Source organism: Canis aureus, chromosome 22, assembly GCF_053574225.1.
Source record: "Canis aureus isolate CA01 chromosome 22, VMU_Caureus_v.1.0, whole genome shotgun sequence".
Lineage (NCBI taxonomy): Eukaryota > Metazoa > Chordata > Mammalia > Carnivora > Canidae > Canis > Canis aureus.
Genome location: NC_135632.1, coordinates 23,982,656 through 24,010,097, shown reverse-complemented (window position 1 = coordinate 24,010,097; position 27,442 = coordinate 23,982,656). Strand labels below are relative to the sequence as shown.

At 39.7% G+C, this 27,442-nt stretch overlaps 1 protein-coding gene across 4 annotated transcripts in view; it reads right to left on the bottom strand.

The window, feature by feature from the left end:
- The window catches only part of CPNE4 (copine 4), a 462,790-nt gene that overhangs the window by 43,008 nt on the left and 392,340 nt on the right, over positions 1-27,442 (bottom strand). For all 4 annotated transcript variants that reach the window (XM_077865181.1, XM_077865182.1, XM_077865184.1 and 1 more), the window contains exon 8: positions 3,201-3,299. In XM_077865181.1, coding sequence (XP_077721307.1) covers positions 3,201-3,299 — 99 coding nt within the window. The remainder of the gene's footprint in view (positions 1-3,200; positions 3,300-27,442) is intronic.

The window sequence follows — 27,442 nt, the reverse complement described above, 5'->3', positions numbered from 1 at the left end:
TCTAAATCTGTTCCAACCAATATTGAAGCCACTAGTCACATGAGACTATGGAGTACTTGGAGGGTGACTAGTGTGGCTGAGGAATTGAAATTGAAACTTAATTTTAATTAATTAAGACTAAAACACTCACATGTAGCTAGTGGCTCCTGTCCTAGCACAAAGCTGTCTCTCATCACTTTTAGAAGAAAATCCAAACTCCTTTCTTCAAACTATTAGAATGTGCTTTTTCTGGCCCCTGCCTTTGTCTTTGACCACATTTCATCCACTCTCTCTGCTCCAAATATACTGGTCTCTTTCCATATCCTTAAGGATACCAAGCTCTTTCCTCCCTCAGGACTTTATAATGCTATTCCCTCAGCCTACATGCTTGTCCCTTGCTTGTTACATGGTTGGCTTCTTCTCATCTTTAAGGGACTACAACTTAAATGCTGCCTTTTTAGATTATCTTCCCAGTACCATACCTTTATACTAAACTTGTTCAGTTTTTTATAGCATTTGTCACAGGCTGTAACTACATCTTAATTTTCTGTTTGATTCATGTTTATATTTTACTCTGATCCACAGTCATGACACACCTAGAGCTTGGCACTTAGTTCCATAATAAATACTAGTAGAATCAATAAATAAGAGAACATTTCCCACAGTGCAAATGTGCCCAAAAGGGGCTGAATGATTGGACTAAATAAAATCTTTCTGGTATCTCAGTGATACAGAAAAGTACATAGCATAGCAAAGATTCATTTCCTCAGTGGGACTTAAAGATTCATGTCTGTTTGTTTGAAAGCATCAGACTTTGGTGTTCTTCAGTTATAATACATGCTATAATTTTACTTTTAATACCCTCTCAGGAACCTAAAGATGAAATTTTCCCTCATTTATTGATTTGGCTATTTCTGCTTATAGAGGAAAACAGGACACAACTTTGTGAAACTTTTTAAACTCTAATACATGGTATCAATAACTCATTGATTTATTAGCTCACTAGGGCCTGGTTCAACAGAGCAACCACTTCTCTGACTATCTTGTTATCCTGGGTGAAACTTCACTTATAATTTAGTGTTGGCTTTTTGTTTTTAAGATTTTATTTATTTATTTGAGAGAGAGGGGGAGAGAGAGAAGAGAGAGGGAGAGAGGGAGAGAAAGAGAGAGAGAGCATGAGACACTGGCAGAGGGAGATGGAGAAGCAGACTCCCCACTGAGCAGGCAGCCTGATTGCAGGACCACATGGGATAGAGTCAAATCCCTGGGATCATGACCTAAGCCGAAAGCAGATGCTTAACAGACTGAGCCACCCAGGTGTCCCAATTTAGTGTTGGTTTTGACTGTGGCCCTGAAACCCTGCATGCCTGCTTGTGGTAGAGGTCTCTCCATGTTTCACACCTTGCTTGCAATACTAGATATTTAATAGAGCATATATGACAGGTTCTGTGGGAGCTATGTAGAAAGTTGCCCTTGATTTTCTAGACCAATTATAAGTACTTGAACAATGGTCTGATTCAGATTAAGCTTCCAGTTCTAAAGAAGTTAGTTTATTCCCATTAAGCCTAGGTATATTTTGACCTTATATCTGAAAGAAGAGACCTGAAAAATGAGTTGTGACATCCTCTGTTATCAGCATTTCTTTTTTTTTTTTTTCTTTTAAGATTTTATTTATTTATTCATGACAGACACAGAGCGAGAGGCAGAAACAGAAGCAGGCTCCATGCAGGGAGCCCTATGTGGGACTCAATTCTGGGACTCCAGGACCACGCCCTGAGCCAAAGGCCGATAACCGCTGAGCCACCCAGGAATCCCTGTTATCAACATTTCTGAGCCGGCCAGGTATAGGATCTTATCTCTAAGAGAAAGAGCTTTCTCAAAGCCACTGAATGCTCAGCTGTCACTCTTTTCCCAGAGTAAGAATGTCAGGTATTTTGGTTTGAGTTCCCTTGAGACAAAGATTTAAGTGTTAAGTAGTTCATTTAGGAGGCAATACCAGGAAGCACCAACCGAGGAGTGGGGAGTTGAGAGGCAGAGGCTGCCACAGAGGTGTGCAAATCAGTCACTGTGGACAACCAGGGCTCATTGCTGCTGGGAAACTCTAGAAAACTGCATAGAACATGCACTAAGAATTCTGCACCCTTCAGGGTCAAGAGAGCTGGGGTATTTATACTTCAACCCCTATTAGTTACTTGTTGAGGGCTGCTCCCTGGAAGGAGCCTGATGCAGGACTTGATCTCAGGACCCTAGGACCACAACCTGAGCCAAAAACAGATGCTCAACCACTGAACTACCCAGGTGCCCCATCACCTTCATTTTTTAAGTGAGAAAACTGAGGCATAGAGAGGTGAAGTCACTTGTCCAAGGCTACACAGCTAAAGGAAATTAGAAACATTCTCATCTGACCTCTGTTTTACTGATAGAGAAGCTGTACCACACTAGACCAGTGTCTTCTGCAAGGTCACACTAGTTGCTTTGGGTTAAGTTACGCCGGGACACCTGCACCCCGATGTTTCTAGCAGCAATGGCCACGATAGCCAAACTGTGGAAGGAGCCTCGGTGTCCAACGAAAGATGAATGGATAAAGAAGATGTGGTTTATGTGTACAATGGAATATTACTCAGCTATTAGAAATGACAAATACCCACCATTTGCTTCAACGTGGATGGAACTGGAGGGTATTATGCTGAGTGAAGTAAGTCAGTCGGAGAAGGACAAACATTATATGTTCTCATTCATTTGGGGAATATAAATAATAGTGAAAGGGAAAATAAGGGAAGGGAGAAGAAATGTGTGGGAAATATCAGAAAGGGAGACAGAACGTAAAGACTGCTAACTCTGGGAAACGAACTAGGGGTGGTAGAAGGGGAGGAGGGCGGGGGGTGGGAGTGAATGGGTGACGGGCACTGGGTGTTATTCTGTATGTTAGTAAATTGAACACCAATAAAAAAAAAAAAGCAAATGAAACTTATCAGACATGAAATACTTTTAAAAACTATTAAATATATAACTTAAAGTTATATAAATAAAGATCAGCTGTCATATCAATAAAAAAAAAAAAGTACGAGAATCTAAATACTCAAATCTCACCATGCTCCCTACTCATTACATTAAATCAAATATTGATATCTCCTCTCTAGGTGTTCCATGTGTAGTGGGTGCTCAGGATGCATCATGAGAGAAGTGTCTGGGGGAAATGCCATGTGTGGTTTAGCACCTACCTGTTTCCCTTCCATTGCTCCCCTCATCTCCTTGAATGTTGAGGTGAATTCTCCAATGAAGTCGTGTTTGCCGTTGGAGTCCCAGTCCCATACTATGCACTGCAAGAGAAAGAAGTATCGTTTTGTTTTTTGTTTTTTGTTTTTTTTTTTTTAAATTAAGAATGCATCCACAGTAGCTGAAGGCAGTGCAAACTTTATGAGGAAGAACTGATAAGAGATGCCTAGTCTGGAACAAAAGCCCAGCACTCTAGGATTGTGGCATGTGGAATGTAGTATGCCCTTGGTTTCTATAATTTTTTAAGTAGATTTTTAATATTAATTCCAGTGTAGTTAACATACAGCGTTATATTAGTTTCAGGTGTACAATATAGCAATCAACACTTCTATACATGACTCAGTGTTCATCATGATAGATGTACTCTTAATCCCCTTCATCTATTTCACCTATCCCGACCCCCACCTCCTGCCCTCTGGTAACCATCAGTTTGTTCTCTACAGCTAAGAGTCTGTTTCTTGCTTTGTCTCTCTCTCTTTCCCTCTTTGCTTCTTTGTTTTGTTTATTAAATTCCACATATGAGTGACATCATACGGTATTTGTCTTTCTCTGACTTATTTCATTTAGTATTATACTCTCTACATCCATCTATGTTGTTGCAAGTGGTAAGAGCTCATTCCCAGTGATTTCTGGAGTCTTTACTTAGCCTTATTGCCACAATCTCAAACTAGTCACTGTGATTCAACAGTGACTAATAATCTGTCCATTTTTCCAGATAAGGTTAACAGGACCAAAAGGATATGAGTGACTCACCAAAGGACCATCTAGTGAATGGGAACCTGGGATGTGAAGGCAGATGTCCTAACTCCACTTCCAGTGTTTTCTACATAGCAAAGCCTCCCTGGTCTATAGGTGGAAACACATGCCTGACTCCATTATCTGTAGCTCATGTTTAATGATTTGAACAGGACCATATTAGTCACATTTTCTTTTTTTATTTTATTTTTTTCTGAAGGCAAAAGGGCAATGCTAACAATAATGAGTAAGAAGGCAAATAAGTGAAGTCTTTAACTGTACCCATATGGAAAACAGTGACAGATAAGTCACACTGGTAAATATCAGGCACCCCTCACACATGAGATGGTTGCTTCTAACATGAGGGGTCTTTCTAACAATATTAAGGCTAAATTCTGGGCTCCCAACCAACACTCTGTAGAGTGACTCAGATTAAATCAGTAGCCATCATTCTGTTTGGTTACATATTCTTAGGCAAAGAAGGAGTTCTGCATTTTGTTTCCAGGGTAGAGGTTGTGGAGTAGGGTCTCAGGCACTGTGGATATAACTTCTAGATCTTAAGCTAGTGATTTGCGCTGAGGAAGTCTCAGATCTCAAATAAGACCAAGGCAGCAAAGGAGAACTTTTACTGCAAAGTTTCCTCTGGAACATTTGGGTTCTAAGAGGTGGCCTGGTCCTTCCTCAGGATGCAGATCCCATTGGCCAGTCCTGTCTGAAAAACCTGACTTGAATCTATTCTCTGATCCCGTGAGATGACCCAGACCTAAAATGAAATGTGTCCAAAATGAAACATGATTTCCTCCGTGAATTCATTCCTGCTCGTTTATTTTCTGCCATGGTGAATTTTACCAACACTCATCCAGTTGCTACAAGGAGAAAACTGAGTGTCATTCCTGATATTCCACTCTCCCTTGCTCCCACATCAACTCCAGTGCATTCTATCTCCCAACTATGTTTGGACACCAACACTGTCACCTGCATTACCAGTCTGGTCTCCTAACTCTCCCCAGTGTGTCCCCCCTCACCCCCACCATCCATAATCCACCAGTCAGGCTCATTTCCTGCTTAAAATCAAAATGCTTATAGGCTAACTAAGGTCTTCTAAGGGCTTTCATGATCTGACTTCCTGTATATCCCCAAATTCACCCTTTATGATCCACGTGTACAGTATTTTAAATACTGTAAAATGAATTAAACATTTTAATATGAAGTTGCTTGGAATGAAAAGCATTTGCTAAGAAGTATTTGCAAAGAACTTTTTTGAGGCATCTGTTTTTTTTATTTTTTAAAGATTATATTTATTTGAGACAGAGAGTGTGCAAGAGAGAGAGAGCATGAGTGGGGAGGAGGGAAGGGGTGGAGCAGAGAGAGAGGGAGAAGCAGGGTCCCTGCTGAGCAGGGAGCCCAATGCAGGGCTTGATTCCAGGACCCTAAGATCATGACCTGAGCCAAAGGTAGACACTTAACCAACTGAGCCACCCAGGAGCCCCCTTTTTTGAGGCATCTTGGAAAAAAACAAATTTCTCAACTTTTGCTTTCTCTTTCAATATGGAGGCCATGGTAGATAATTCTTCTGCATGGGAAACATTCATAAGTCCTTTGGCTATGGAGGAGATTATCTTAGAATAAATCAAAATGGAAGAGGTTAAAACAAAGGGAGCTCAACTGCTCTGCTGAATAAAGTAATGTCAAGTTGAGTTTTCCCTTTGCATCTAGAGACATAGACATAGGACCCAGGGGTGTGGGTTGAGAAGAAGTTTGGTAAGGATTCATCAGAGGGCTGAAGACAGACCTGACATTGGAGCAGGAGGAGGTAGAGACAAGTAAGGAACTTTGAAAATGGTGAGGTCTAAATTTCAAGGTTAGGTTGTTTGGATATCTCTCCCCTCATGTGTCCTCTCTACTTCCTCCTCTCCTGTTATCCCTGAGACTCTAGTAAATCTGCCACCCATACCATTATGCTGGTGGTGACTTGGAGAATAAAGGTGAGGGGCTGTGTCCATGTTTTGGGACAAGTAGACCAGAGAGCGCTGTGATATGTCCCATAGGGATTGCAGACTGAGGGGAACAGGGCTGTGGAGGGAGAGCAAGACAGATTACTCCTAGGAATGGAACCCACAGAAACCCTGGTGAGGGTATCAACTTCCACAGTACATGGAGTTAGAACTCAAGATATCTTATCTAGATTTTGAAAGAATCTTTGGCTCCAGGAAGTTGGAGAATTACAATTAACATTCAGCTGAAACCATGCAATTTACACTAACTTTTTGGTCACTACATGTTTACTCCATTGATAGATGCTAAAAGTAAACTACTGATTGTATCTGTTACGTGAATCTGAGTCTCTAAGTGAGAGAAATGCACAGCAGAGTCCCCGGATGACCCAGGATGGACATTTGTATCTACAAGAAATAAATCACCGCTGTTGTCAGCCACTGAGATTGCCACAGCATAACTCAGTCTGAGAACCATTTAAGTACTTAAAGTGCTGTCGTAGGGAAAGGTATTTCAATTTACTTTGTTGGACTCCAAAAGAAGGAAAACAATTTTGTAGGAACGTTACAAAGAAGTAACAAATAAAAGAATTTCTCAGGAATTAAACTGTCCAGAAATAAAGTTAACTGTTTGTGTAAGAGTGAGTGTTTTATTGTTGGAAATGTTTAAGAAGAAACTGGAAGACTATGCCCAAAAAATGTGGTAGAGAGAGTCAAGCAGAGAATGTTATAGAGGATTTGGTGGGATATTCTTTGCGTTTTCTTCTAACTCGGAGATGCTAAGATTAGTTGGACTTGTATAGATTGAAAAATATAAGGCTTAGCTCTTTCTGGTTGAAATGCTAAGCAATGTGATGTATGTAGGAGTGATGAGAACCCCCTTTTTCATTCAGAGTAGGACAAAGTCCTATCTGATTTATTACAATGAAGAGTGGAACCAATCAATGATTCATCCATTTGGAAAAATCGCTCAGACTGTGCATTGTACATACCACATTGTTGAACACTGTCAGTTGATCTGTGGTTACTACAACCAGGTGTTTTTCTCCTTGCTTGCCAGCCCCTCCTTACTGACTCTCCCACCTTACACAGGTATGACCTGGGCCTGGACACAGAAAGAAAGAAGGGTAGTCCTTGGGCCCCTGTCTTTACAGCTCTTAACTCTGCCTGGTAGTGAATACAGCCATGGGACACTTGAGACTGACACTCAGATACTCTTCTACCTTGAGGAGCAGATAAAAAGGCAGAGGGCAGAAACACATGAGAGGAAAGAAGTGAAGCAGCCATTTAAATTCTTTTCTGCCTTGGGAAAGAGGTTGCATCCCCTTCTTCCTGCCTCCCTGGTCATAGTAGAATATAGAAAAAGCAAGAGGGGATGCACACAGTACTTCAGTTTGTCACAGAATCTTAGGCAAAGACCACGTCACTCCTTTTTTGTCCTCCCTTAGGTTCCATAGGTCATGCTGTGGTTAGTTACTTTCCCTCCTTCCACCTGCCATCTGCAAAATTCAGGACATTTGTAATGTGCCATCTCTCAGGGGCAGAAAAGGAGTGACCACTAACCTCCATGGGCTACAGGGTGAGTCAGGTTTGACAGGACTCTAGTCCTGGCCTCCCAGGGGCAGGCCCTGCCACTTACATGGGCTCTGCTTCTTCGATTGGCTAGCATTTCTCATATGGCAGACGCAGAAATCTGTTTTGACCTATCTCAGAAGGGACCCTAAAGGAAGGAAGACACAGTGAAGCAGAAAAACAAAAACACTCTTCCTGTCTCTCCCTGCCACAGAGCTGGCTTGTGACAGCTCTGATGCGGTTGGGAGAGGAATGCATCTGGGTGAAAAGTAAACAGATCAACTGCCCTGTAGAAAAACTGAGACCGAGGCAGGGTTCTTGGTGTGAATCAATAAGGAAGCCTTGACAGATCTGTGAGAGATCAGCAGCTGGAGACTCTCCAGGAGCCAGAAAGCTTCTCAAGTCCCTGTATCCCACAGTGGAGTTTAGGATGCAATCTTATGATGTCTGAGCTCCACAGACATCCAAGCAACTCTCTCATTTTACAAAGAAGGAAATGGTGGCTAAAAAGTGAAGTGGCTTCTTTGAGTTCACCCAGTGCAGGGCTGGGACTAAAATCCAGGTTTCCCAGCTCCCTGATTTCCCAGCTGCCACGTGAATAGCAAATTATAGTAATTAAAACATATATAGTGCTTACTGTATACCAGACATTGTCCTGAGCACTTTGCTTTATGTATAAAATATATATCTCTCAACTCATTTAATCCCTGCAACAATTTATTGTTATGCTCATTTTATGGATGAGGAAACAGAGGCACAGAGAGGTAAAGTAAGTTTCCCAAGACCACCTGGCTAACACTAGATAATTTTTGAACTAAAAGAAGTTCATAACTTGTCTTAACTGACCATCTTTTATGAACCTATGCCCCTTGGTTTATGGTCTTTAATCCTTTACGACAACCTTGAAATATCAGTATTATTATTACCATTCACAGGTAATTGTCATTCACAGGCTTAGAGAGATTAAGTGACTTGACTGGACACCTAGAGAGTGACGAAGATGAGTCTGAATCCAGGTTTCTGGTGCCAAAGCTGATACGTTTTTTGTTATCCCATACAGCCTCTTAATGGAAGCAGAAATTCATAGTTGAGGTCTTCTTAGTTTGCTCTGTATAAAAAACCCCATTCTGTGATTGAAACTATAAACTACTAGGATTCTCTGAAGATCAATGAACACACCAAGCAACAGAGAGAACCTGTTCACTATTTCCATGCAAGAGGCTGCACAGACAGCCGCACATGCATGGTCTCTGGGGTCTTTAGCTCTGCCTGTCAAATGCATGGATAGATGTGTCTTGAGAGTTTTCATTACTCCATCCTGTTCTTACCTTACATTTGTATGGAACCCATTATAAGAAAGGTATGCCAACTTATTGTTCATTAGCCTTTTGTGATGGTCACTTTTACATGTCAACTTGGCTAGGCTACAGTTCTGTTATTTAATCAAACACTAATCTAGGTTTGCAGTGAAATTATTTTATAGACACAGTTGATCAGTTCATAATCAGTTGACTTTAAAATAAGGGGAATTTTGTGGTTCCTTATGAATTTTAGGATCATGTTTCTATTTCTGTTAAAACAATAACAAAACACCACTGGGATTTTGATGGAGATAACACTGAATCTATAGACCGCTTGGAGGAGTATGGGTATTTTGAACCATATTAAGTCTTCCAACACACGAACATGGTATGTCTTTCCATTTATTTGTGTCTCCTTTAATTTCATCAGTGTTTTATAGTTTCCAATGTGTATTCTTTTGCCTCCTTGGTTAAGTTTATTCCTAAGTATTTTATTATTTTTGATGCTATTGTAAGTGGGACTGTTTTCTTTTCTAAATTCAATTAGCCAACATATTGTATATCATTAGTTTCAGAGGGACTGTTTTCTTAATTTCCTTTTTGGATGGTTCATTATCAGTGTATAGAAACACAACTGACTTTTGTATGTTGATTTTGTATCCTATAAGTTTACTGAATTTGTGTATTCTAACAGTTCTTTTTGGTGGAGTCTATGGGGTTTTCTACATATAGGAATCATGTCACTTGCAACCAGATCATTTTACTTCTTCTTTTCCAATTTATATTTATTTTCTTTCTTTCTTTTTTCTTTCCTAACTGCTCTGGCTATGATTTCTAGTACTGTATTGAATAAAAGTGGCAAAAGTGGGCATCCTTATCTTGTTCCTGATCTTAAAGGAAAAGCTTTCCATTTTTCACCATTATGATGTTATCTGTGGGCTTGTCATATATGTCCTTTGTCATTTTGGAGATATATTCCTTTATACCTAGTTTGTTGAGCATTTTATTACGAAACAGTGTTGAATTCTGTCAACCCAGAATAACCAAAGCAATCTTAAAAAAGAACAAAATGGGGATCCCTGGGTGGCACAGCGGTTTGGCGCCTGCCTTTGGCCCGGGGCGCGATCCTGGAGACCCGGGATCGAATCCCACGTCGGGTTCCTGGTGCATGGAGCCTGCTTCTCCCTCTGCCTGTGTCTCTGCCTCTCTCTCTCTCTCTCTGTGACTATCATAAAAAAAAAAAAGAAAAGAACAAAATGGGACACATCTTACTTGTAATTCCAAAATATATCACAAAGCTACAGTGATTAAAACAGCATGAAATTGGCATAAAGACAAACCTGTAGGCTAATGAGACAGAACAGAAAGCTCAGAAATAAATTCACACATGTATGGTCAACCAATTTTGGACAAAGGTGTCAAGAATGTACAACGAAGAATAGTCTCTTCAACAAGTGACATTGGGAAAACTGGATATCCAAATGGAAAGAAGGAAAGAGAGAGAGAGAGAAAAACTAGGTCCCCATATTTTCTACACACAAAAATCAACTCAAAATGGATTAAGGAATTAAGCATAAGAACTGAAACTGTTAAAACTACTACAAGAAAACATGGGAGAAAGCCTTCTTGACATTGTTCTTGGTAATGATTTCTTGGCTATGAGACCAAAAGCATAGGCAGCAAAACCAAAAGTAGGCAAGTGGCATTATGTCAAACTAAAAAGCCCCTATTCAGAAAAAGAATCAACAAATGAAAAGGTATCTTATTAAATGAGAGAAAATATTTGCAAACTATGTATCTGATAAGGGGTTAATTTCCAAAATATACAAGGAATGCCTACAACTCAACAGCAAAAATTCAATAGTCCAATTAAAAAAAAAAAAAAAGGACAAATGTCCCGAGTAGACATTTCTCCAAAGAAGATATAAAAATGGCCAACAGGTATATGAAATGATGCTCAACATCATTAATTATCGGGGAATGCAAATCAGAACTACAATGAGATATCACCTCACATCTGTTAGGATGGTTATTATTTTAAAAAACACAAGAAAAAAATAACAATTGTTGAAAAGGATGTGGAGAAACTGGTGTTTTTGTACACTGTTGGTGGGATTGTTCAATGGTGTAGTAGCTATGGAAAACAATTTTAAGGTTTCTTAAACAATTAAAAGTATAAGTATTGTATGATCTAGCAATTCCATTTCTGGGTATACATCCAAAAGAATTGAAGTCAGTATCTCAAATATATCTGCACTCCTGTGTTCAGTGCAGCATTATTTCATAATAGCTAAGATATGGAAACAACCCAAGTGTCCACAGACAGATGAATGAGAAAGAAAATGTGACATACACGCACAAACACAGAGGAATATTATTCAGCCTTTAAAAAGAAGGAAATCTTGATATTTGTGACAACATGGATGGACACTATGCTAAGTGAAATAAGCTAGTTACAGAAAGATAAATATGGCTTGATTCTACTTTTATGAGGTATCTATAGGACTCAAACTCATAAAACAGAGAATACAAAAGTAGTTTCTAGGGGCTCGGGGGTGGGGGAATCAAGAAGGTGTTGTTTCATGGTTATAAAGCTTCAGTTGGGCTAGATGAATAAGTTCTAGGTATCTGCTGTAAAAAATAGTGCTTATAGTTAACAATATGGTATTGTGTACTTCAAGACTTGTTGAAAGAGTTGATCTCATGTAAAGTGTTTTTGCAACAAAGGATAGAGAGCATATTGGGAGGTGTTGGATATGTCTATCAGTTTAATTGTGGTGATGGTATCATGGATGTTTGCATATGTCTGAATTCATCAAATTGCATACATTAAGTATGTATAGTTCTTTTCATACCTATTACATGTCAATAAAGCTGTTAAAAAACAAAGTGAAGGAGATTTTCCTTGATAATCTGGGTGGGCCTGATACAATCATTTGAAAGGCCTTAAGAGCAGAATTGAGGTTTTGTTGTGGAAGAAGAAATTCTGCCTTTGGACTGTAACTCCAGCTTATGCCTAGGAGTTCCAGCTTGCCCTTCCTGATGGCCTGCTCTAGGCTCTAGGGATTTCAGACTTGTCCAGTCACCCCAACCACGTAAGCCAATTTCTTCCAATAAATCTCTTAAAATATATCTCTCACCAGTTCTGTTTCTCTGGTTAACCATGACTGGTGCACTTTTCTTCACCTCCTCCCTTGCATTCATGTACCCACACTTAGAAATGAGTTTTCAGTGGTCTTCCCATACTGAGATGCCAACATTTATTAAACATGTACTTTGTCCCAGGCATTTTTCTAAGCACTTCACATAGTCAAACTCATTTAACCTTCACAGTAACCCTACTACTGAAGAGCATTGTCTAAGGTGTGGCTGACTTTGACATCAGAGTTCTCAGGGTTAGAATCTGATCCAGTTCCTGGTGGGGATGGGTGAGCTGTCCAAACTGTGATCATAAAACTATAACTGCCATTGATCACTGCACAATTCTCATGGGCAAAAGAAATCTGTTCTTCCCTTGACTTCTCAAATTTTAATTTTTTATAAGCTCTGTCAATTTGTCATTTGTTCAGGTAAAGCAGAATTTGCTGTCAAGTTTCTCCTGGCTCCCTAGTCACACCATCCCCTAAGCTTTCACCTTATATCTGCTTCAACATCTCTGAATACATGGTCATCACTGGCCTATATCCACGACTTGAAGGAAACCCCTGAGCACTCAGATTTTTATCAGGGTTTAGCACAATTCTTGGGCACAAGTAAAAACTTGGATAAATATTTGATAAATGAATGAAAAAGCTCTCTCTCCCTGAGTCAAATTGATGGCAGTTCTCTGAATGTTTTGTCCTGTCTACACACTGCAAAGGGAAAGGAAGGTGTTGCTATCATCTTGTTATTTTTTACGAAATGAGACAATTGAACTGGATAATAAGCTTTGGTGATTGTAGAGATGGGTGTAGGGATGCAAAAATGGGATATGGACATAATTTAATGATTGCAGTCACAGTTGCTAGGGGCTGGGAAGTAGGAGAGCTAAGTTCTAGTCTGAGCTCTGCAGGTAGTGCTGTGTGACCTCGGGAAGGCTTCTCAACCTCTGTGCCTTGGTTTCCTTCTCTATAAAGTGGGTGTTTGGGGAATGAGAATTGCAACAAATGTTCTGTGAGGTCCCTTTCAGATCCAGAATTCCCTAATTACATGGCATTGCATCTTTATTCCTTTTTCAGCTTTCTGTTCCAAAGTCTGAGACTATTATATTAAAGCAATACAATTCTTAATTATTAATACATGGTTAATGTAGCAATACTCCCTTTGTTCTCTTTTGTTAGGTATAATAATACACTTTTGAGAGCTAAAAGTCCATTGTTCATTGTCTCATGGTGATCCTCACAAAAGCTCTCCCTTCCCCAAGAAAAAGGTTCATTTTTACAGATGATCCTAAAATATAATAAAGCAATGAAAGGCGGCTTATTCCCAAGTGCAGAACTAGCATGAGTTGAATGAGGCTGTGAACCTGCCTTTATTTCTCTACATCCAGGGCCCTCATCATACCACATAGCTTCACAATATACTCCTGCCAGGTGCCTTTCCAATGGAAAAGCTTTTTTAACCTTTCCTTTCCTTAAAAATTTTTTTTAAAGATTTTATTTATTTATTCATGAGAGACACACACACACACAGAGAGAGAGAGAGAATGAGAGAGAGAGAGAATGAGAGGCAGAGACACAGGCAGAGGGAGAAGCAGACTCCATGCAGGGAGCCTGTTAAGGGACTCGATCCCGGGATCCTGGGATCATGACCTGAGCTGAAGGCAGACGCTCAACTGCTGAGCCACCCAGGCGTCCTTTAAATTTTTAAAAAAATAATCAATTACTTCATGATATCTGACCGACCTCAGGGAAGAATACACTTATATACATTTTTAATGTTCTCTTTGATAATAAGAACTCTTCAAAATTGCCCAGAATGATTAATCTTTGGAGGGGTCTTACTGGGTTCATTTGAAGGTGGAATTTTAAATTGAGACAATCAAAATTAAATGCTAACAATGTACGAACCAAACTGTGTTCTCGCTTCACTCAGTCTAGACCAGTTTTCTAACCATAGCTTTTATTTTATTTATTTTATTTTTTTAAGATTTATTTATTTATTTATGATAGACATAGAGAGAGAGAGAGAGAGAGGCAGAGACACAGGAGGAAAGAGAAGCAGGCTCTATGCCGGGAGCCCGACGTGGGACTCGATCCCGGGACTCCAGGATCACGCCCTGGGCCAAAGGCAGGCACCAAACTGCTGAGCCACCCAGGGATCCCTAACCATAGTTTTTAGAAAATCAGGAAATATTCTATCACTTTGAGGAGATTTTAGGCAAATACATACAATCATATTTCAGGACAGCCATGATTAGGAATTTGTGAGAATTTCATCCATAATTTAGTATTTGGGATCACTTCTTTTTTGTAAAAATACAATGACAACCCTTAACACAAAATTGGTTTAGTGGTTTATACAGCACTCTAATAATCTACAAAAAGGATATCAAACACATATTTGTTTATTTGATAGTTGTGACTTGGGCATAGGCAGACCTTGGCTGAGCGTGTCCATGGGGAGAGGATCCAAGCTCCCTTGATTATCTTTTAATTACTTTACTGTGATTGCTCATTGCAGATCTGGCAATAACCATTTGATATTGACCCACCTGTTAGGACAAGAATTAAGAATTAAAAGTAGCTGCTCCATTATGACATGAATACTCTGATTTGGACTTCTGTGTTTTGGGGGGCAGAGTGCCACGTTGAGTAAAGACAGAGGGCTTCAGAGTAGAACTGAGACTGAAGCTGGATTCAGTTAGATGGTTATATGCATGATCTAGATGGAGGGGAGAGTTTCTCAAATGAACACGTAGTTAAAGCTCCAGAAGTGACAGGCAGAGCTGAGGCCTCGACTATGTCCATCTCTGAGAGCTACCTTTGCTGGAACGGTGGGCAGGACTAGTGGAAATCTGTCCATATGACAGCCCAAGTATCTTCTGAGGGACTCTAAGGTGAGGAGAGAGAGTAGGCTGACAAAATGGGTCCAGGAACAAAGAATTGGATTTTACAGGAGTGGGGCAAGGCTAGTAGTCTGGTGACAATCACTCAGGTTTTTCCACAGGCCTTGCCCCCATGGATTCATGTCTGAGTTCTAGGGAGGGGGTTTTCAGTAGGCCAAGAGAACAGAGAGAATGGTTTTGATGCACTGAGAATCTCAGAAGACAGTCCCAGGGACTCAGATGCACTTCCATGCAGTACAGGCGTTGTTTGGGGGCTGAGGGAGGAGGGATGGTGGGGGCAGCAGTAGCAGAAATGTCTGGACACCTTAGAGGGCACAGCATTGGTATTGACACACTAAGGCATCTGTGCACCAAGTAGCAGCAGCAGAGAGAAAATTGTGCTGGAATCTTTGGGCTCCATGGAATATGATCCCCCTTGCCTTGGGATTAATACTTCTGATACAATGAAAGTGGAGGAGGGCCCTCAGCTGGCTTCAGGTGTAGCAGAAGCAGGAGAAAATGCACAAAAGAGGGTGGAGGGCAGGGCAGACCAGATGGCTTTTGGAGACCCGGGATCGAGTCCCACATCAGGCTCCCTGCATGGCTCCTGCCTCTCCCTCTGCCTGTGTCTCTGCCTCTCTCCCTCTCTCTGTGTCTCTCATGGATAAATAAATAAAATCTTTAATTCCAGCGGACCCTGTAAATGAGGCTGTGCATAGTCATCTACCATCTGTTTTTCCCTGCCTGGCCTGCCCTCACTCACTGATCCCCACCTCAAGCGGAAACACAGAGCATCTGGGACGTGAATTTTAGATGTAGTGGGGGAGTGCTCTGTGTTCCTTTTCAGTACTGTATGTCCAGAATGACAGGACTTCCTCTAATCCTGAAACTCAGACCAGGTGCTTGGTGGGAGGAATATCCCAAAGCATGAGTTCCCCTTGTAGACTCCGGTCAGCGCCATTTAACTCAATCTGCTTTTCTGGTTCTAGACTCTCTTGCTGTCATCTGCTGCTTTTTCTTCCAAATCTGCTCTCAATTTATACTTTGCATTTGTCTCATTACATTTCTAGTAACCAGATCAAACTGTCTTTTCCAAAATTAGAGATTTGTTAAAGATGTTATTACCTCCAGGGAGGGAATACCTTGACCTTGGGGTCAATGTGCTAGTGGTTTGATAATGGTAGAAATAGCAGCACTCTTGGAGTCATTCGTAATTTAATTCAAATGTCTTCCCTTTCATTGGGCAAGTGTGTAATCATCCCCAAATCACTTTGCCTTTTTTCTATCCAGTTTATTCATCTGTAAGGTAGGGATGATAATTCCTCTCTACTCTCTAGGTTGTTATAAGAATTTATTTGACACATTCTTTCTTTATCACCTACCATGGACTAGAAATTGTGCTGGCAATGGGTATAAAGAGATGAAAGACATATCTCCTGCCCTCAAGATGCTCACAGTTTAGTGCAGGTGATGCACTTGCAAATACATAATAGTTTCACAGAGTGGACATGGCAAAACCAGAGGGTTGTGCCACAGGCTGTCACTGTAACAGTCAGGAAGGCTTCCAAGAGCAAATAAGAAAATAGCACCTGCTAAGTGGCATTTACAAGTATAAGAGCTCTTTAATTTATTTATACATAAGGATAAATGGCTAAAAACAGATCCTTTTATGAGCACAAAGTAAGGACAGATAGAGCAGAAGAGCACTCTGGGTGCCTACAGGGACAACTGGAGGACACAGAGCTACTTTCTCCTTCCTCTTGCTTACCCTTGAGACTGCACAGGACTGGAATGCAATCTGCCCAGGTAAATCTCTTGTCTCCCACATGTTACGTGCTCCAGAGACACTGTAAGCGTCTCAGAGCAATTCCCTGCAGGAACTTGTTCTATGCCATGCTGAATGCTCCAGGATATGATGTTGGAGATGTGGTGGTGAAAAGGACAGATTTGAGAAGGCACAGAGGTGGGTCCTGGCCTGGCCTCTGATGTTAACCAACTATGAGACATTAAGCAGGTCATTCTACCTCTCTGGGCCTCAGTCCTCTTCTGCAAAATGACTGGCTTGCATTAAAGGAATGATGATAAGAAAATGTTATGCCTAAGGATTAGTATGCCTAAGGACAGCTTGTTAAGTTTCAGATTCCCAGGCCCTAACTGAAATTTTTGACTCACTTTTCTGGGGAGGGTCCCAAGAATCTGCCGTTGAAACAAGCAACTTACCAGTTTGTATGCATTTGGTCTCTAGACACACTTAAAAAACAATAGATAGAAAATCCAGGAGTCTAGGACAAATGGCAATAATCACATTTATATCCTGGCTCACACTGGCTTCTTCAATCCAATAAGAAACTTGACCACAAACAGAAAACAACATTCAAGGGCCATCCTGACTCCGTAGTGATCGTGCAATGCAGCACTGTCTAAGCAGACAAGCAACATCCTCAAATGTTATACTCATGAAAGTGGGACTGAGAAATTCCCAGGAGGGAAGGGCGATGTACACGTTGGTTTTATCTTGAGTTCACACAGCTTTTCTTCTGGCCTGCGGCCAATCCCTGAGACATCCCACAACGAAGTATGTCACTCTTGGAAGCTTTCATTGGAGATTTATGGCTTTGGGAGGCTTGGTTAATTCAGATAAGCTTCAGAGGCTCCCAAATGCTTGTCCAAACCTCTTTAACTTCACACCTCGCTACTCTTTAGGAAGATTGAAGCTCCCATGGTTGTGTGGGCAAAGTGAAGAGGCACGCTTTGACAGTGACTTATGCCTCAAGCTTTCAGCAAGAGCTCTATCTTCATGATCAAAGTCACTCTGAATTGGTTCAACCTGTACCACTCTTTTCTACCAATTTTACAGGTGTAAGGTCTATCTGAGAAACTGATATTCAATCAAGGGCTGATGGGTGTTGGACTCAGGAAACTTCCTTATGTGAATTGCAAATATGAACACAATCTCTACTCAATGCATGTATATTCAATGATATAAGTCAGTCCAGTAGGCTGTTGGGGTATGATGTATACTATCCTTAACATATAATGAAGTATGGTTCTCCTTGAGGAGTTCTGAAACTATAAGGGCCTCTTCCATACTCCCCCGGGCTCCCAGTCTCTCTGTCTCTCTTCTACGTCTTTACCTCCTCTGTATATTTTCTGAAACCTATTGCAGATGAATCTGATATATTTGACAAAAGGAGATTGAAAAAGTGACTATGGATTTTGTTTTTCCATTTCATTATTTTTTTTCCATTCATTATCACACCTTTATTGAGTATCCACACTGGCAAGAAATAAGCTAGGTGTAATACATAAAGCAATGAATAGTAAAGATAGAAGAATTAATTTTTACTCACATAAAGCTTACAGCCTAGTCATAAAAACAGACGTTAATTACATATGAGAAAAGTGAAAATTAAGGACTCAACTGGGTAAATGAATGAGTGAATAAAAAGAACATGTGAATCCCATCTTTTATACAAGAATCCTGGAGCACTTTTCACAAATGGTAAATAGCAATTCCCTCCCAGTGCTTGGAGGATCTGTAGGAACTGATACTGAAATTAGAATTTAGATTAGGTATATAATCTATTTCATTTAGAATTTAGATTAGTTATATAATCTCTAACTTCATAACTTTATAACTTCAGAGTTGTAAGACAGAAAGGCCATTCCAGAGCTCAAGAATCTGAGACACTTTATCCACAGTATCTGCTGTGAAAAGAAATAGAAATCTACCTACATCTCATGTTGGAGAGATACTGAGGAAAGAGGCACTTTAGGGGGAAAAAAATCTCAATATTCTGAATAAAGATTTGCTTTTCACCGAGCCGCAGAGAAAGAAAAAGATTAGACTCAATGGTCCTTAAGTTTCTGTCCTACTCTTAAAATGATTGCAAAATTAAGTGATTTCCTTCTCCTTCACTAGTGTCATTCCCACCCATCAGCAGGATCATATGTGATTAACTCTGGGAAGAATGACTGCATCATGCTTCTTGGGTCATTGCATCCATTCTAGACAATAACGACTCACCAAAGTTGGAAGGCAAATTCTAAAATCTAAAATCTTCCATTTGATTTTTACCTAATACAGTCTAACTCCAACAGGGATTTATATTTCACCTGGAAATCAAACTAAACTTTCAAAACTATAAAATCCTTATTTGATATTGGAGTATCCTCATGTTAAATTCACTGTTAGATTTCCATCTTAGATTTTTGGAAAGCTTTTGAATTCCAGTTGAGTGATGAGCTCTGGGTAAATGTCCTTTGACTGATGTTCTGAATAGAGGTGAGATATGCAATGTAGGCTTCAAGTCTTGGAGGCCAGAGGTCACAAATCCTCAATTGTCCTTATAAAGTACCCTGTATAGGTGATGCCTAATAATGACATGTTTTTGTTCTGTCAATTTATTTGTTTTTAATACAGTTAGCATTTGAGTTATTTTTGATTGCAAAGTACTCATTGGCCAGGTTCTCAAAGCACATTTCACTTATCCTCACAACAAACCTGCTAGGCAGGTACTGACAACAGTTTGAAAATAATTGAAGCCCAGGTACATCAGGTAGCTTTCCTGAGGTTACTCAGTTAGAAGTGGTAAAATTGGGATTTGAACCTCGCTCTCTTGGGGGCGTCTGTGCTTTACCATATACCATACTGCCTATTTAATCATTGTTGAATGAATATTTACTGAATATCTACTATGTTTCATGTGCAGAGACTCGGGACACTGATTACCTGACAGTTGGGATAGGGTGCTATTTCACTGTTTTTATGAAGTCAATCCACCCCAGCATTTGTCAAGCAGAAGAACATTCTATAGAATTCCTTTGTTGAATTAGTCCTCTATAGGCAATGTAGAGAGATCACTCTGGCTGCCAAGTGGAAAATGAATAAAAGGGAGGAGAAACAGAGGTCCAATGAGAGCCTGAAGTAAACCTGTGGCATTGGAAAAATTATACAAATAGTAAGGAAATAGAACTATAGGTCTTAATCTCTAAGTAGATGTTGGCATTGAGGGAGAAGAAAAGGAGGAAGAAAAAATTAGAATCATCTTCAAGATTCTGGCTTGGGTATTTTGGTGTACCATTCGTCTACATGGGGGTCACCAAAAGAACAAGTTTGAGGGCTAAGGGATAGTTTAGCATTTGGCCATGTTGAATCCCAGATTTTTGCTCTCTAATAAACACCACGATTCTCTGGACCTGTGGTAAGTAATCACTGTTTCTTCCAGCAAAATGCTGTGTCTCTGTTTCTAAATGAGCCAGGCTGCTTGTGGTTTATTGATTGTTATAATTTGATGCCTAGAGACTACCTTCTGCTGGGTCCCTGAGGAGAAAAAGGGTCTTGAAGACCAGAAAAGAACAGATGACTCCATTTGTGTTGCTTAAATGGGTCTGTAAACCACAAACTGGTAATGTAGGACTCATGGACAGCTAGGAGGAAATCTTGGCACAGCCAGGCAAACTGATTACTGTGTATTCCCAATGTAAACTTATATACTTGCTACTCTTGTTTAATTATTGCCTATGCAACCATCATAGGTGTTCAAGACTTGGAAGTTTTAAAATAAGGGAACAAAACAGATCCTAAAAGCATACAGAAATGAGCCACTCCTAATCAATCACATGAAATGATCATCAGAAAACAGTTTTACTGCTGCCATGTCCAAACTGATTCTGGGTATTTAAATTGGATTTATCATCTATCCATTAGACAACATAAAACAAACTTAGGCATTCTAGCCAGATTTGCAAAAATTGTTCTGGATCCTCTTGCTTCATTACAACCACTGATCTTTGTCCTTGCTCTGTTCCAGTCTTTATAATGTTTCTTTGATTTGCTTGGGTGTCTAGTTTATCCTTTAAACACAAGCTTTGGCTCAGGACTCTTTACGGTCTAACTAATCCTTGGGATCCTCTCACTCATGACTCGTTTGGGCAACCATCACATCTGACCCACATCTGGATCTTGGGTCCTGACCCTGGAATTAGCTTCTGATTGGAGCCTTATGTAGACTTATTCCAGCCAAGCTTAGGTAAATTCAATACTTATTTTCCAAAATTTCATCTTGTGTGTGTGTGAAAAGGTCTCTGTCACTTAGCCTTCCTCCATAGACTTGGCCATTCATGATCAATCTGTGCCTCACTGAGTTATGATGCTTACTTACATAACTGATGAGATAGAGTTTGGAATTTCCTAGATAAAATGAGAAAACCAAAAGTTTGACTACGTTGTTAGCCTAAAATTGCTACTGGTGAAACTCTATTTGTCAAAGAGACTCATTTCTCCTCTTCTAAACAATAATTATTATAGACAGACTTTTGAATAGAACATTTTCCTGAGAGATAGAACTTGGTTGTATGAGTCACCCAGGAAGACACCCTGTTCTTTTCATCTGGATGGAGCCAGACACACATTTGCAAGATGGACAAGCTGAGAGCTGAGATTTTGACAGTGGTAAGCAAGGCCGCTGACCTATCTTATCAGCCTTATTATCCAAGTAATTGAACCTTTCTTCTCATTCTATTTCTATCACTGGACAGACCAATAGCTATATTTGTCTCTGGGGAGATAAAACAGAACTTCTTTACCTGGAGGTGTAAACCCATCCATTCACTGATGGGAATGGACCTCCCAGTAACAGCTTCATCAATAACTACTTTGGGAGGTCAGGAAAAGTAGTGGAAACTAGTTATAAATTCTTCTGGCTAACCTAGTAGTCATTGTATTTTCAATGGTTGTTTTTGATGAATAGACTCAAGTATCTAAATTTCACAGTAAAGTTATCATTTGAAGGAACAGAAATAAAAATTTATTAATCGACATAGTAGCAAAGCATTTTAAAGTTCATTTTATAGAGTACCAGTTGTATGGGAGGTTAATAGTGAAAAATAAAAAAGGGCTGATCCTCAAATAAGTTTGGGTTACTCTGGGATAGTAGATGTTAAATATCCTTCTATCAGGACATTGGCACGTGCTGTTCCCTCTAACCAGAATGGTTTTCTCTCCAACTTTTTCTAGACAACTCTGTTTAAATTTCAGGTGTCAGCTTAAATATTCTTTCCTCAGGCATTCAAACTAGATCTAGCTTGTTTTAAACCCACCATTTGCTTCAACATGGATGGAACTGGAGGGTATTAAGCTGAGTGAAATAAGTCAATCGGAGAAGGACAATCATACAGTTTCGCTCATACGTAGAATATAAGAAATAGTGAAAGGTATCATAAAAGAAAGGAGGGGAACTGAGTAGTAAAAATTAAAGAGGGAGACAAACCATGAGAGACTCCTAATTCTGGGAAACAAAGGGTTATGGAAGGGGAGGTGTGCGGGGGATGGGGTAACTGGGGGATGGGCATGGAGGAGGGCACTTGATGGGATGAACACTGGGTGTTATATGTTGGCAAACTGATTTTAAATTAAAAAATGTAAAAAAATAAAAATAAAAAAGAAATGCACATTAAAACAACAATATGAATATGATACCATTTTCAACTATCAAAAAAATAAAATATCAACAAAAGTAAATAAATAAAAATAAACTTTCTTCTGTCCCCATACTTATTCTGTATTACACATTGGGGATTATGCGTTTTCATGTTTAATTTCTTTTTTTCTCTATGAACTATAAATTAGCTCCTGGGGCAGCAACCACTCTTGTTTCGTTTCCCATTTTATTGCCTATAGTGAACACAGAACTTTGTGTACTTTAGGTGCTTAATAACTATTTCTTGAATGACTATGTGGCAGAGTAGGTTAGCTACCCAGCACACCATTGCTGGATGGGCTACATTTCCCAGCCATGTGACTGGTCACCAGCAAGGGATTGTGCTGTGTTTCACCTCTGCATTGAAGGTTAAGAAGTGGGTGTGCTTTCACACTCTTTTATTTTCCACTGGCTGGAAGGGAAGGACTTTAAGGTTTCAGATGATGGTAGAGCCACAAGATGGATGGAGCCTGGATCTCTGAATCACTGTATGAAGACTGCCCGTGGAACACCAATTGTATTTTCCTTGACTGAGAAATAAACTTCCATTTTACTAAGCCACTTAGAAGGCACATGATGTGATGAACACTGGGTGTTATATGCAACTGATAAATTATTGAATACCACATCTGAAACTAATGATGTACTTACTATATGTTGGTTCATTGAATTTAACTTAAAAAAAGAAGTCAGTTTTAAAAGAATACATGTAAATAATACATGAGAAAGAATGAATGAAACGTTAAAAGCAATCCAGATGTGATCAGAATAGAGCTGGTTGTCTGGCTCATATTAGCTAAGGATTTTCAACATTAAATGAAAGGAACTAAGAATTAATAGAAATCTTGCTATTGTCATATTTATGTCTGTTCCGATAGACTATGTGGTAAAATGATCACAGCCTTCACTTCAGACTCTGGATTTGATTATTTTCCTCTCATCCATTTGATTTAAGAGCTCCCCCTGAACTGTTACAAATGAATTCCTGACTGAATGGACCATACCTGACTTTTAGAACCAAGATTCTCATGCTCAGAATTAGTGAAACCACATCAGCATAACCCCTTTAGGAATGCTGTTTTACCAAGATTTGTGTTTGCTTGAATGTGTGCTACATTATACTAGTGTAATGTATAAACCTTTCATTAAATCAGCTTTGCTCCTGCCTTCCCTATCTTCTCTCCTTTCACAAATATTGTTTGGAGACTAACTGTGGGCCAGCTACTGTGCTAGTCACTTTTGATAAAATGAGGAACAAGATAGTCATGGCTTCTGCCATTTATAGAGCTTACGATCTAGTAGGAATGACGGACAATTAAGCAATTGCAATGCAGTATGATAAATGCTATCTTATAGAGGGTACAGAGTGCTATGAAAGGCCAGTACAGCAGACACTATCAGTATATTCCACCCATGTCACATTTGATCCAATGTGGGGCACACCACTCCTGATATTCTTTCTTTCCCAGCACTAACACTTAGAGGACTGTCCTCAAGCTGCCAGACTGTTTTTCCCTGTTTGTGTAGTACTCAAAATTCTTAGGATAGCCCTTAGCCAGTGACTGCCACATGCAGAGATTTAAGTGCTATCCTTGATTGAGACAACTCTGAAATGTAACTATATTTTTAAAAAATATATATTCCTGGCAGGATTGGATGAAAATTCCCCTCTTTGAGACTTTCCTTGATATCTGATCCTTACTTTGCCTCCTTTCCTTCTCTGGTCCTATTTGCCCACTATCTATCAGTTAATCCTGGGAACACATTTATGTGAATCCTTGTTTCAGAGTCCTCTTCTGGATGACCCAGATTATGATGGGAGTCTAATCCAGTTCAGAAAGTCACAGAAGACTTCTTGGACAATGTGTCACTTAAGATGATGTCTGATGGATAAGTAGTCAACCAGGTATATGGGGCGGTCAGGGGTGGTGGTGTGGAAAAGAAGGATGTTTTAATCGGGGTGGACAGCACATTCAAAGACTCCTCCTGGAGAGGCTGTGTTTGGATGCAAATTATTCCTTCAGAATCCATCTGACTTTCCCATTTTGGCAAGTTTTATGGTGAGCTCACATTTCCTGAAGCTCTATGTCAGTGATACAAAGTCCCTGTTTCCACATGATCAGTATTTATCAGGGGATTAAAAAAACCCCACAAAACAAAATATATTTGTTCCTCCTTTATTGATGGATTCATTGCTTGTATCAGTGTGAATAATGTCTTGGCAAAACTGGGAGCGGGATAGCCCATTACGTTTAGTGATATAAATTATCCTTGATGGAGAAGGTCCTTGTTCATCAATACTGATGTGGCTGTGTCATCAATTTAATAGCTGAACGCTAAGGACCATTAAATCTAGCACTGTTTGCCATACCATTATTTATAATAGTGCCCAAGAGTAACATGTAATTAACTCTGTGACTGATTGACAAAGTAAATTGCAGGGTAATCAATCATATTGCATAAACACTTGTCAACGGGCCACATATGGGATGTGAAGGTTGACTTGTGAAGTTTTGGTGCTTCCCTGTCTAAATTGTTGTTCTGGGCTAGTGTGAGGCTTAATGCTGATAGGGACTTTGTTTTCAGATCCAGATTTAAAGCTGGTTGCTGCACCTTTACATTCAGTCCAATCCTGCTGCTTAGCATGATTTTGTCATGTTTTTGTGGCTTAGCTTGATTTTTAACTGATGCCCTTTGAGAGGGTAACTAATGAAGATCATTCAGTTCTTTATCTGGAATGACTTTCTCTTTTTAGGTCCCTCCTACTCATGGATTATTCCTTTGCCTACTAGTCCCTCCTTTCACTTAGTTTTCCTTCTGCCATTTGCCTTTAAAACAAGCAATTTACACTCTTCTGCAGTAGTCATCCCTTATATGGCCATTTTGTAACTTGTTCTCCTCTTTGAGCTGACCAGCAATGAAAAATGCCTATTAAATTCACCGTGAGCATGGGTAGATGGGACCAAGTCAGATTTTCCCTCTCATTTATTGGCCATTTTGTAAATGTTAATCATCCAAAAGGATCAGATATCTCTGCCTGTGATAGCTACTTGTAAGTTCAGAAACTCCAGGTTCCAAGTGGCCAAAAAGAAGCTCGAGACAACTGTTGAGATTCTTTCCAGAAGGAAAAATGGTTAACAGAAAGATATGACTCCACCATTAGTGTGAGTTTCTTCTGTGTAAATATCAAGGCTATCTTGTGGTTAGGTGAGGTCTTCCCTGAAATGGGAAGGCATTATTTTAAGTATCAGCCATGGAAGAAGAGTCAGGTCCTTAAAGACGTGAAAGAAAGATTCTGTACCTATCTTGTAGAATCACTCTCTTAGATCTGGAGTAGGGTGCAATTACCCTGCACCAAATACCCTGCATCCGTCCCTCCCACTACTCCCTGCCCATCCTCTTATCCTCATCCATTGCAGATACCACCAATCAATCATTATGTTTTTCCTCATTGAATCGGGATAAAACTTTGGAACCCTCCTCAATCCAGCATCCCAGTTGGTCATTTTCTATTGATCAGAGTTGGAATATAAGATTAAAACCAATTTCCTTAGTGTTTTTTTCAAGTCTGATATGTCAGGATGCACATACATCTAGTACATACTGATGGGTAGGTGCCAGGAGGGAAAGAATTACCTGAAGATCCTCACCTTACCCATTGGAGCAGGACTGTGAGCCCTGGAGAATGAATCATATCTTGTAAACCAGATATTTTTCATGTAACACTACTTCTCAGGTTTATTTTCTCTTTGTTCTCACCTTTCTTTCAGTGACATTTGATTTGAATGGTCTGGCCTTGTCATAGATGGGCCACAGACTGGCCAAAGGAAAACTGTGTGTCCATGATAGGGACAGAGTTAAATCGAAAGCTGGGTTATCTTGAGGCCAGAGTACACCTGAGACTGCTAATTAGTGACTACTTGTAGCAAGTGTAGGTATTTTTAATTCAGCTGCTTTTCCTTCCTCTGAGATTCTTCTGCCTACTGACAGCTTTAGTGATTCTCAGTGTTATTTTATTTAAAAAGGTAGCTTTCATTTTTTGTCACCTTAAAAAGACAATCAAGAACTCACAATAGGTAGCAAGAAGTTATTTCATTCACAGAAATTATCATTCCATCTCTCTTCCTCCCACCTATCCTTTTCACAAAGCCATGTGTTTTCCATGGCAAGTTCTCCTAGTTTTGTATGTCACTAAAGCCACATGATAAAGTAGCAAATATCAAAGTCTTCTGATGACTGAAGAGCTCAATATCCCATGGATATAATGATGATATTGAAGATGATTTCCCCAGCATGAGAGCCACAGGAACCTTGCCTTCTTCTCATTCTGTCCTTACTTAGAAGCTTAGCTTTTAGGATACTCTCTAGAGCTTTGATCTATGAAGAGGTGAACAAATTAACAAACCTGGACCTTCTAATATATTATTATTCAAATTTGCAAACAATCACCTTGGCAAGCTGGTATGTGCTTTATAGACCTAAGTATTGCTTTGACATGTGAGTCAAAGAGAATTTGTAAAAAATAGACAGCTGCTCTTAAAGAATTCAGTGTGGCATGTAATCTAGTTCAGTTGAAAAATTTGGATATATAATCACTGCTAAAGAGACCACTGCTCTCCTCTGTGTCTCTGGGTCATGTACAAATCATTCATTTGGCAGGTTCTTTGTAATTTCACTAATTAAAGGCATCCAATTTATCCTTTTGGCCCTGAGTCAGGATTCTACAATTTTTTTCAAAGCCCAACCAAAAGTAAGGGAGGTAAATAAGGCCCAATATTTAAGATTTATTTTTTAAATTTACTGAAGAGTTCTGTGATTTGGCATTTGACTTGGTAGTTGCCCTAGTACGTGTCTGGATTTCTTTCCAGCCCAGCTAATGAAATATGAACCTATCTTTTTTTTTTTTCAAATCAGTTGTCATTAGGATTTTATTGGTTTTATAATCTAGGTCAGTGGGTAAGGATAGATCAAAGGGCAGAGGAAGAAAATACAGAGAAGCTTACTATGAAAGTATAGATTCCATTCTATACATGTCTATACTATTGTTCCAATCATAATCTTATTCATTCAACCCAACAG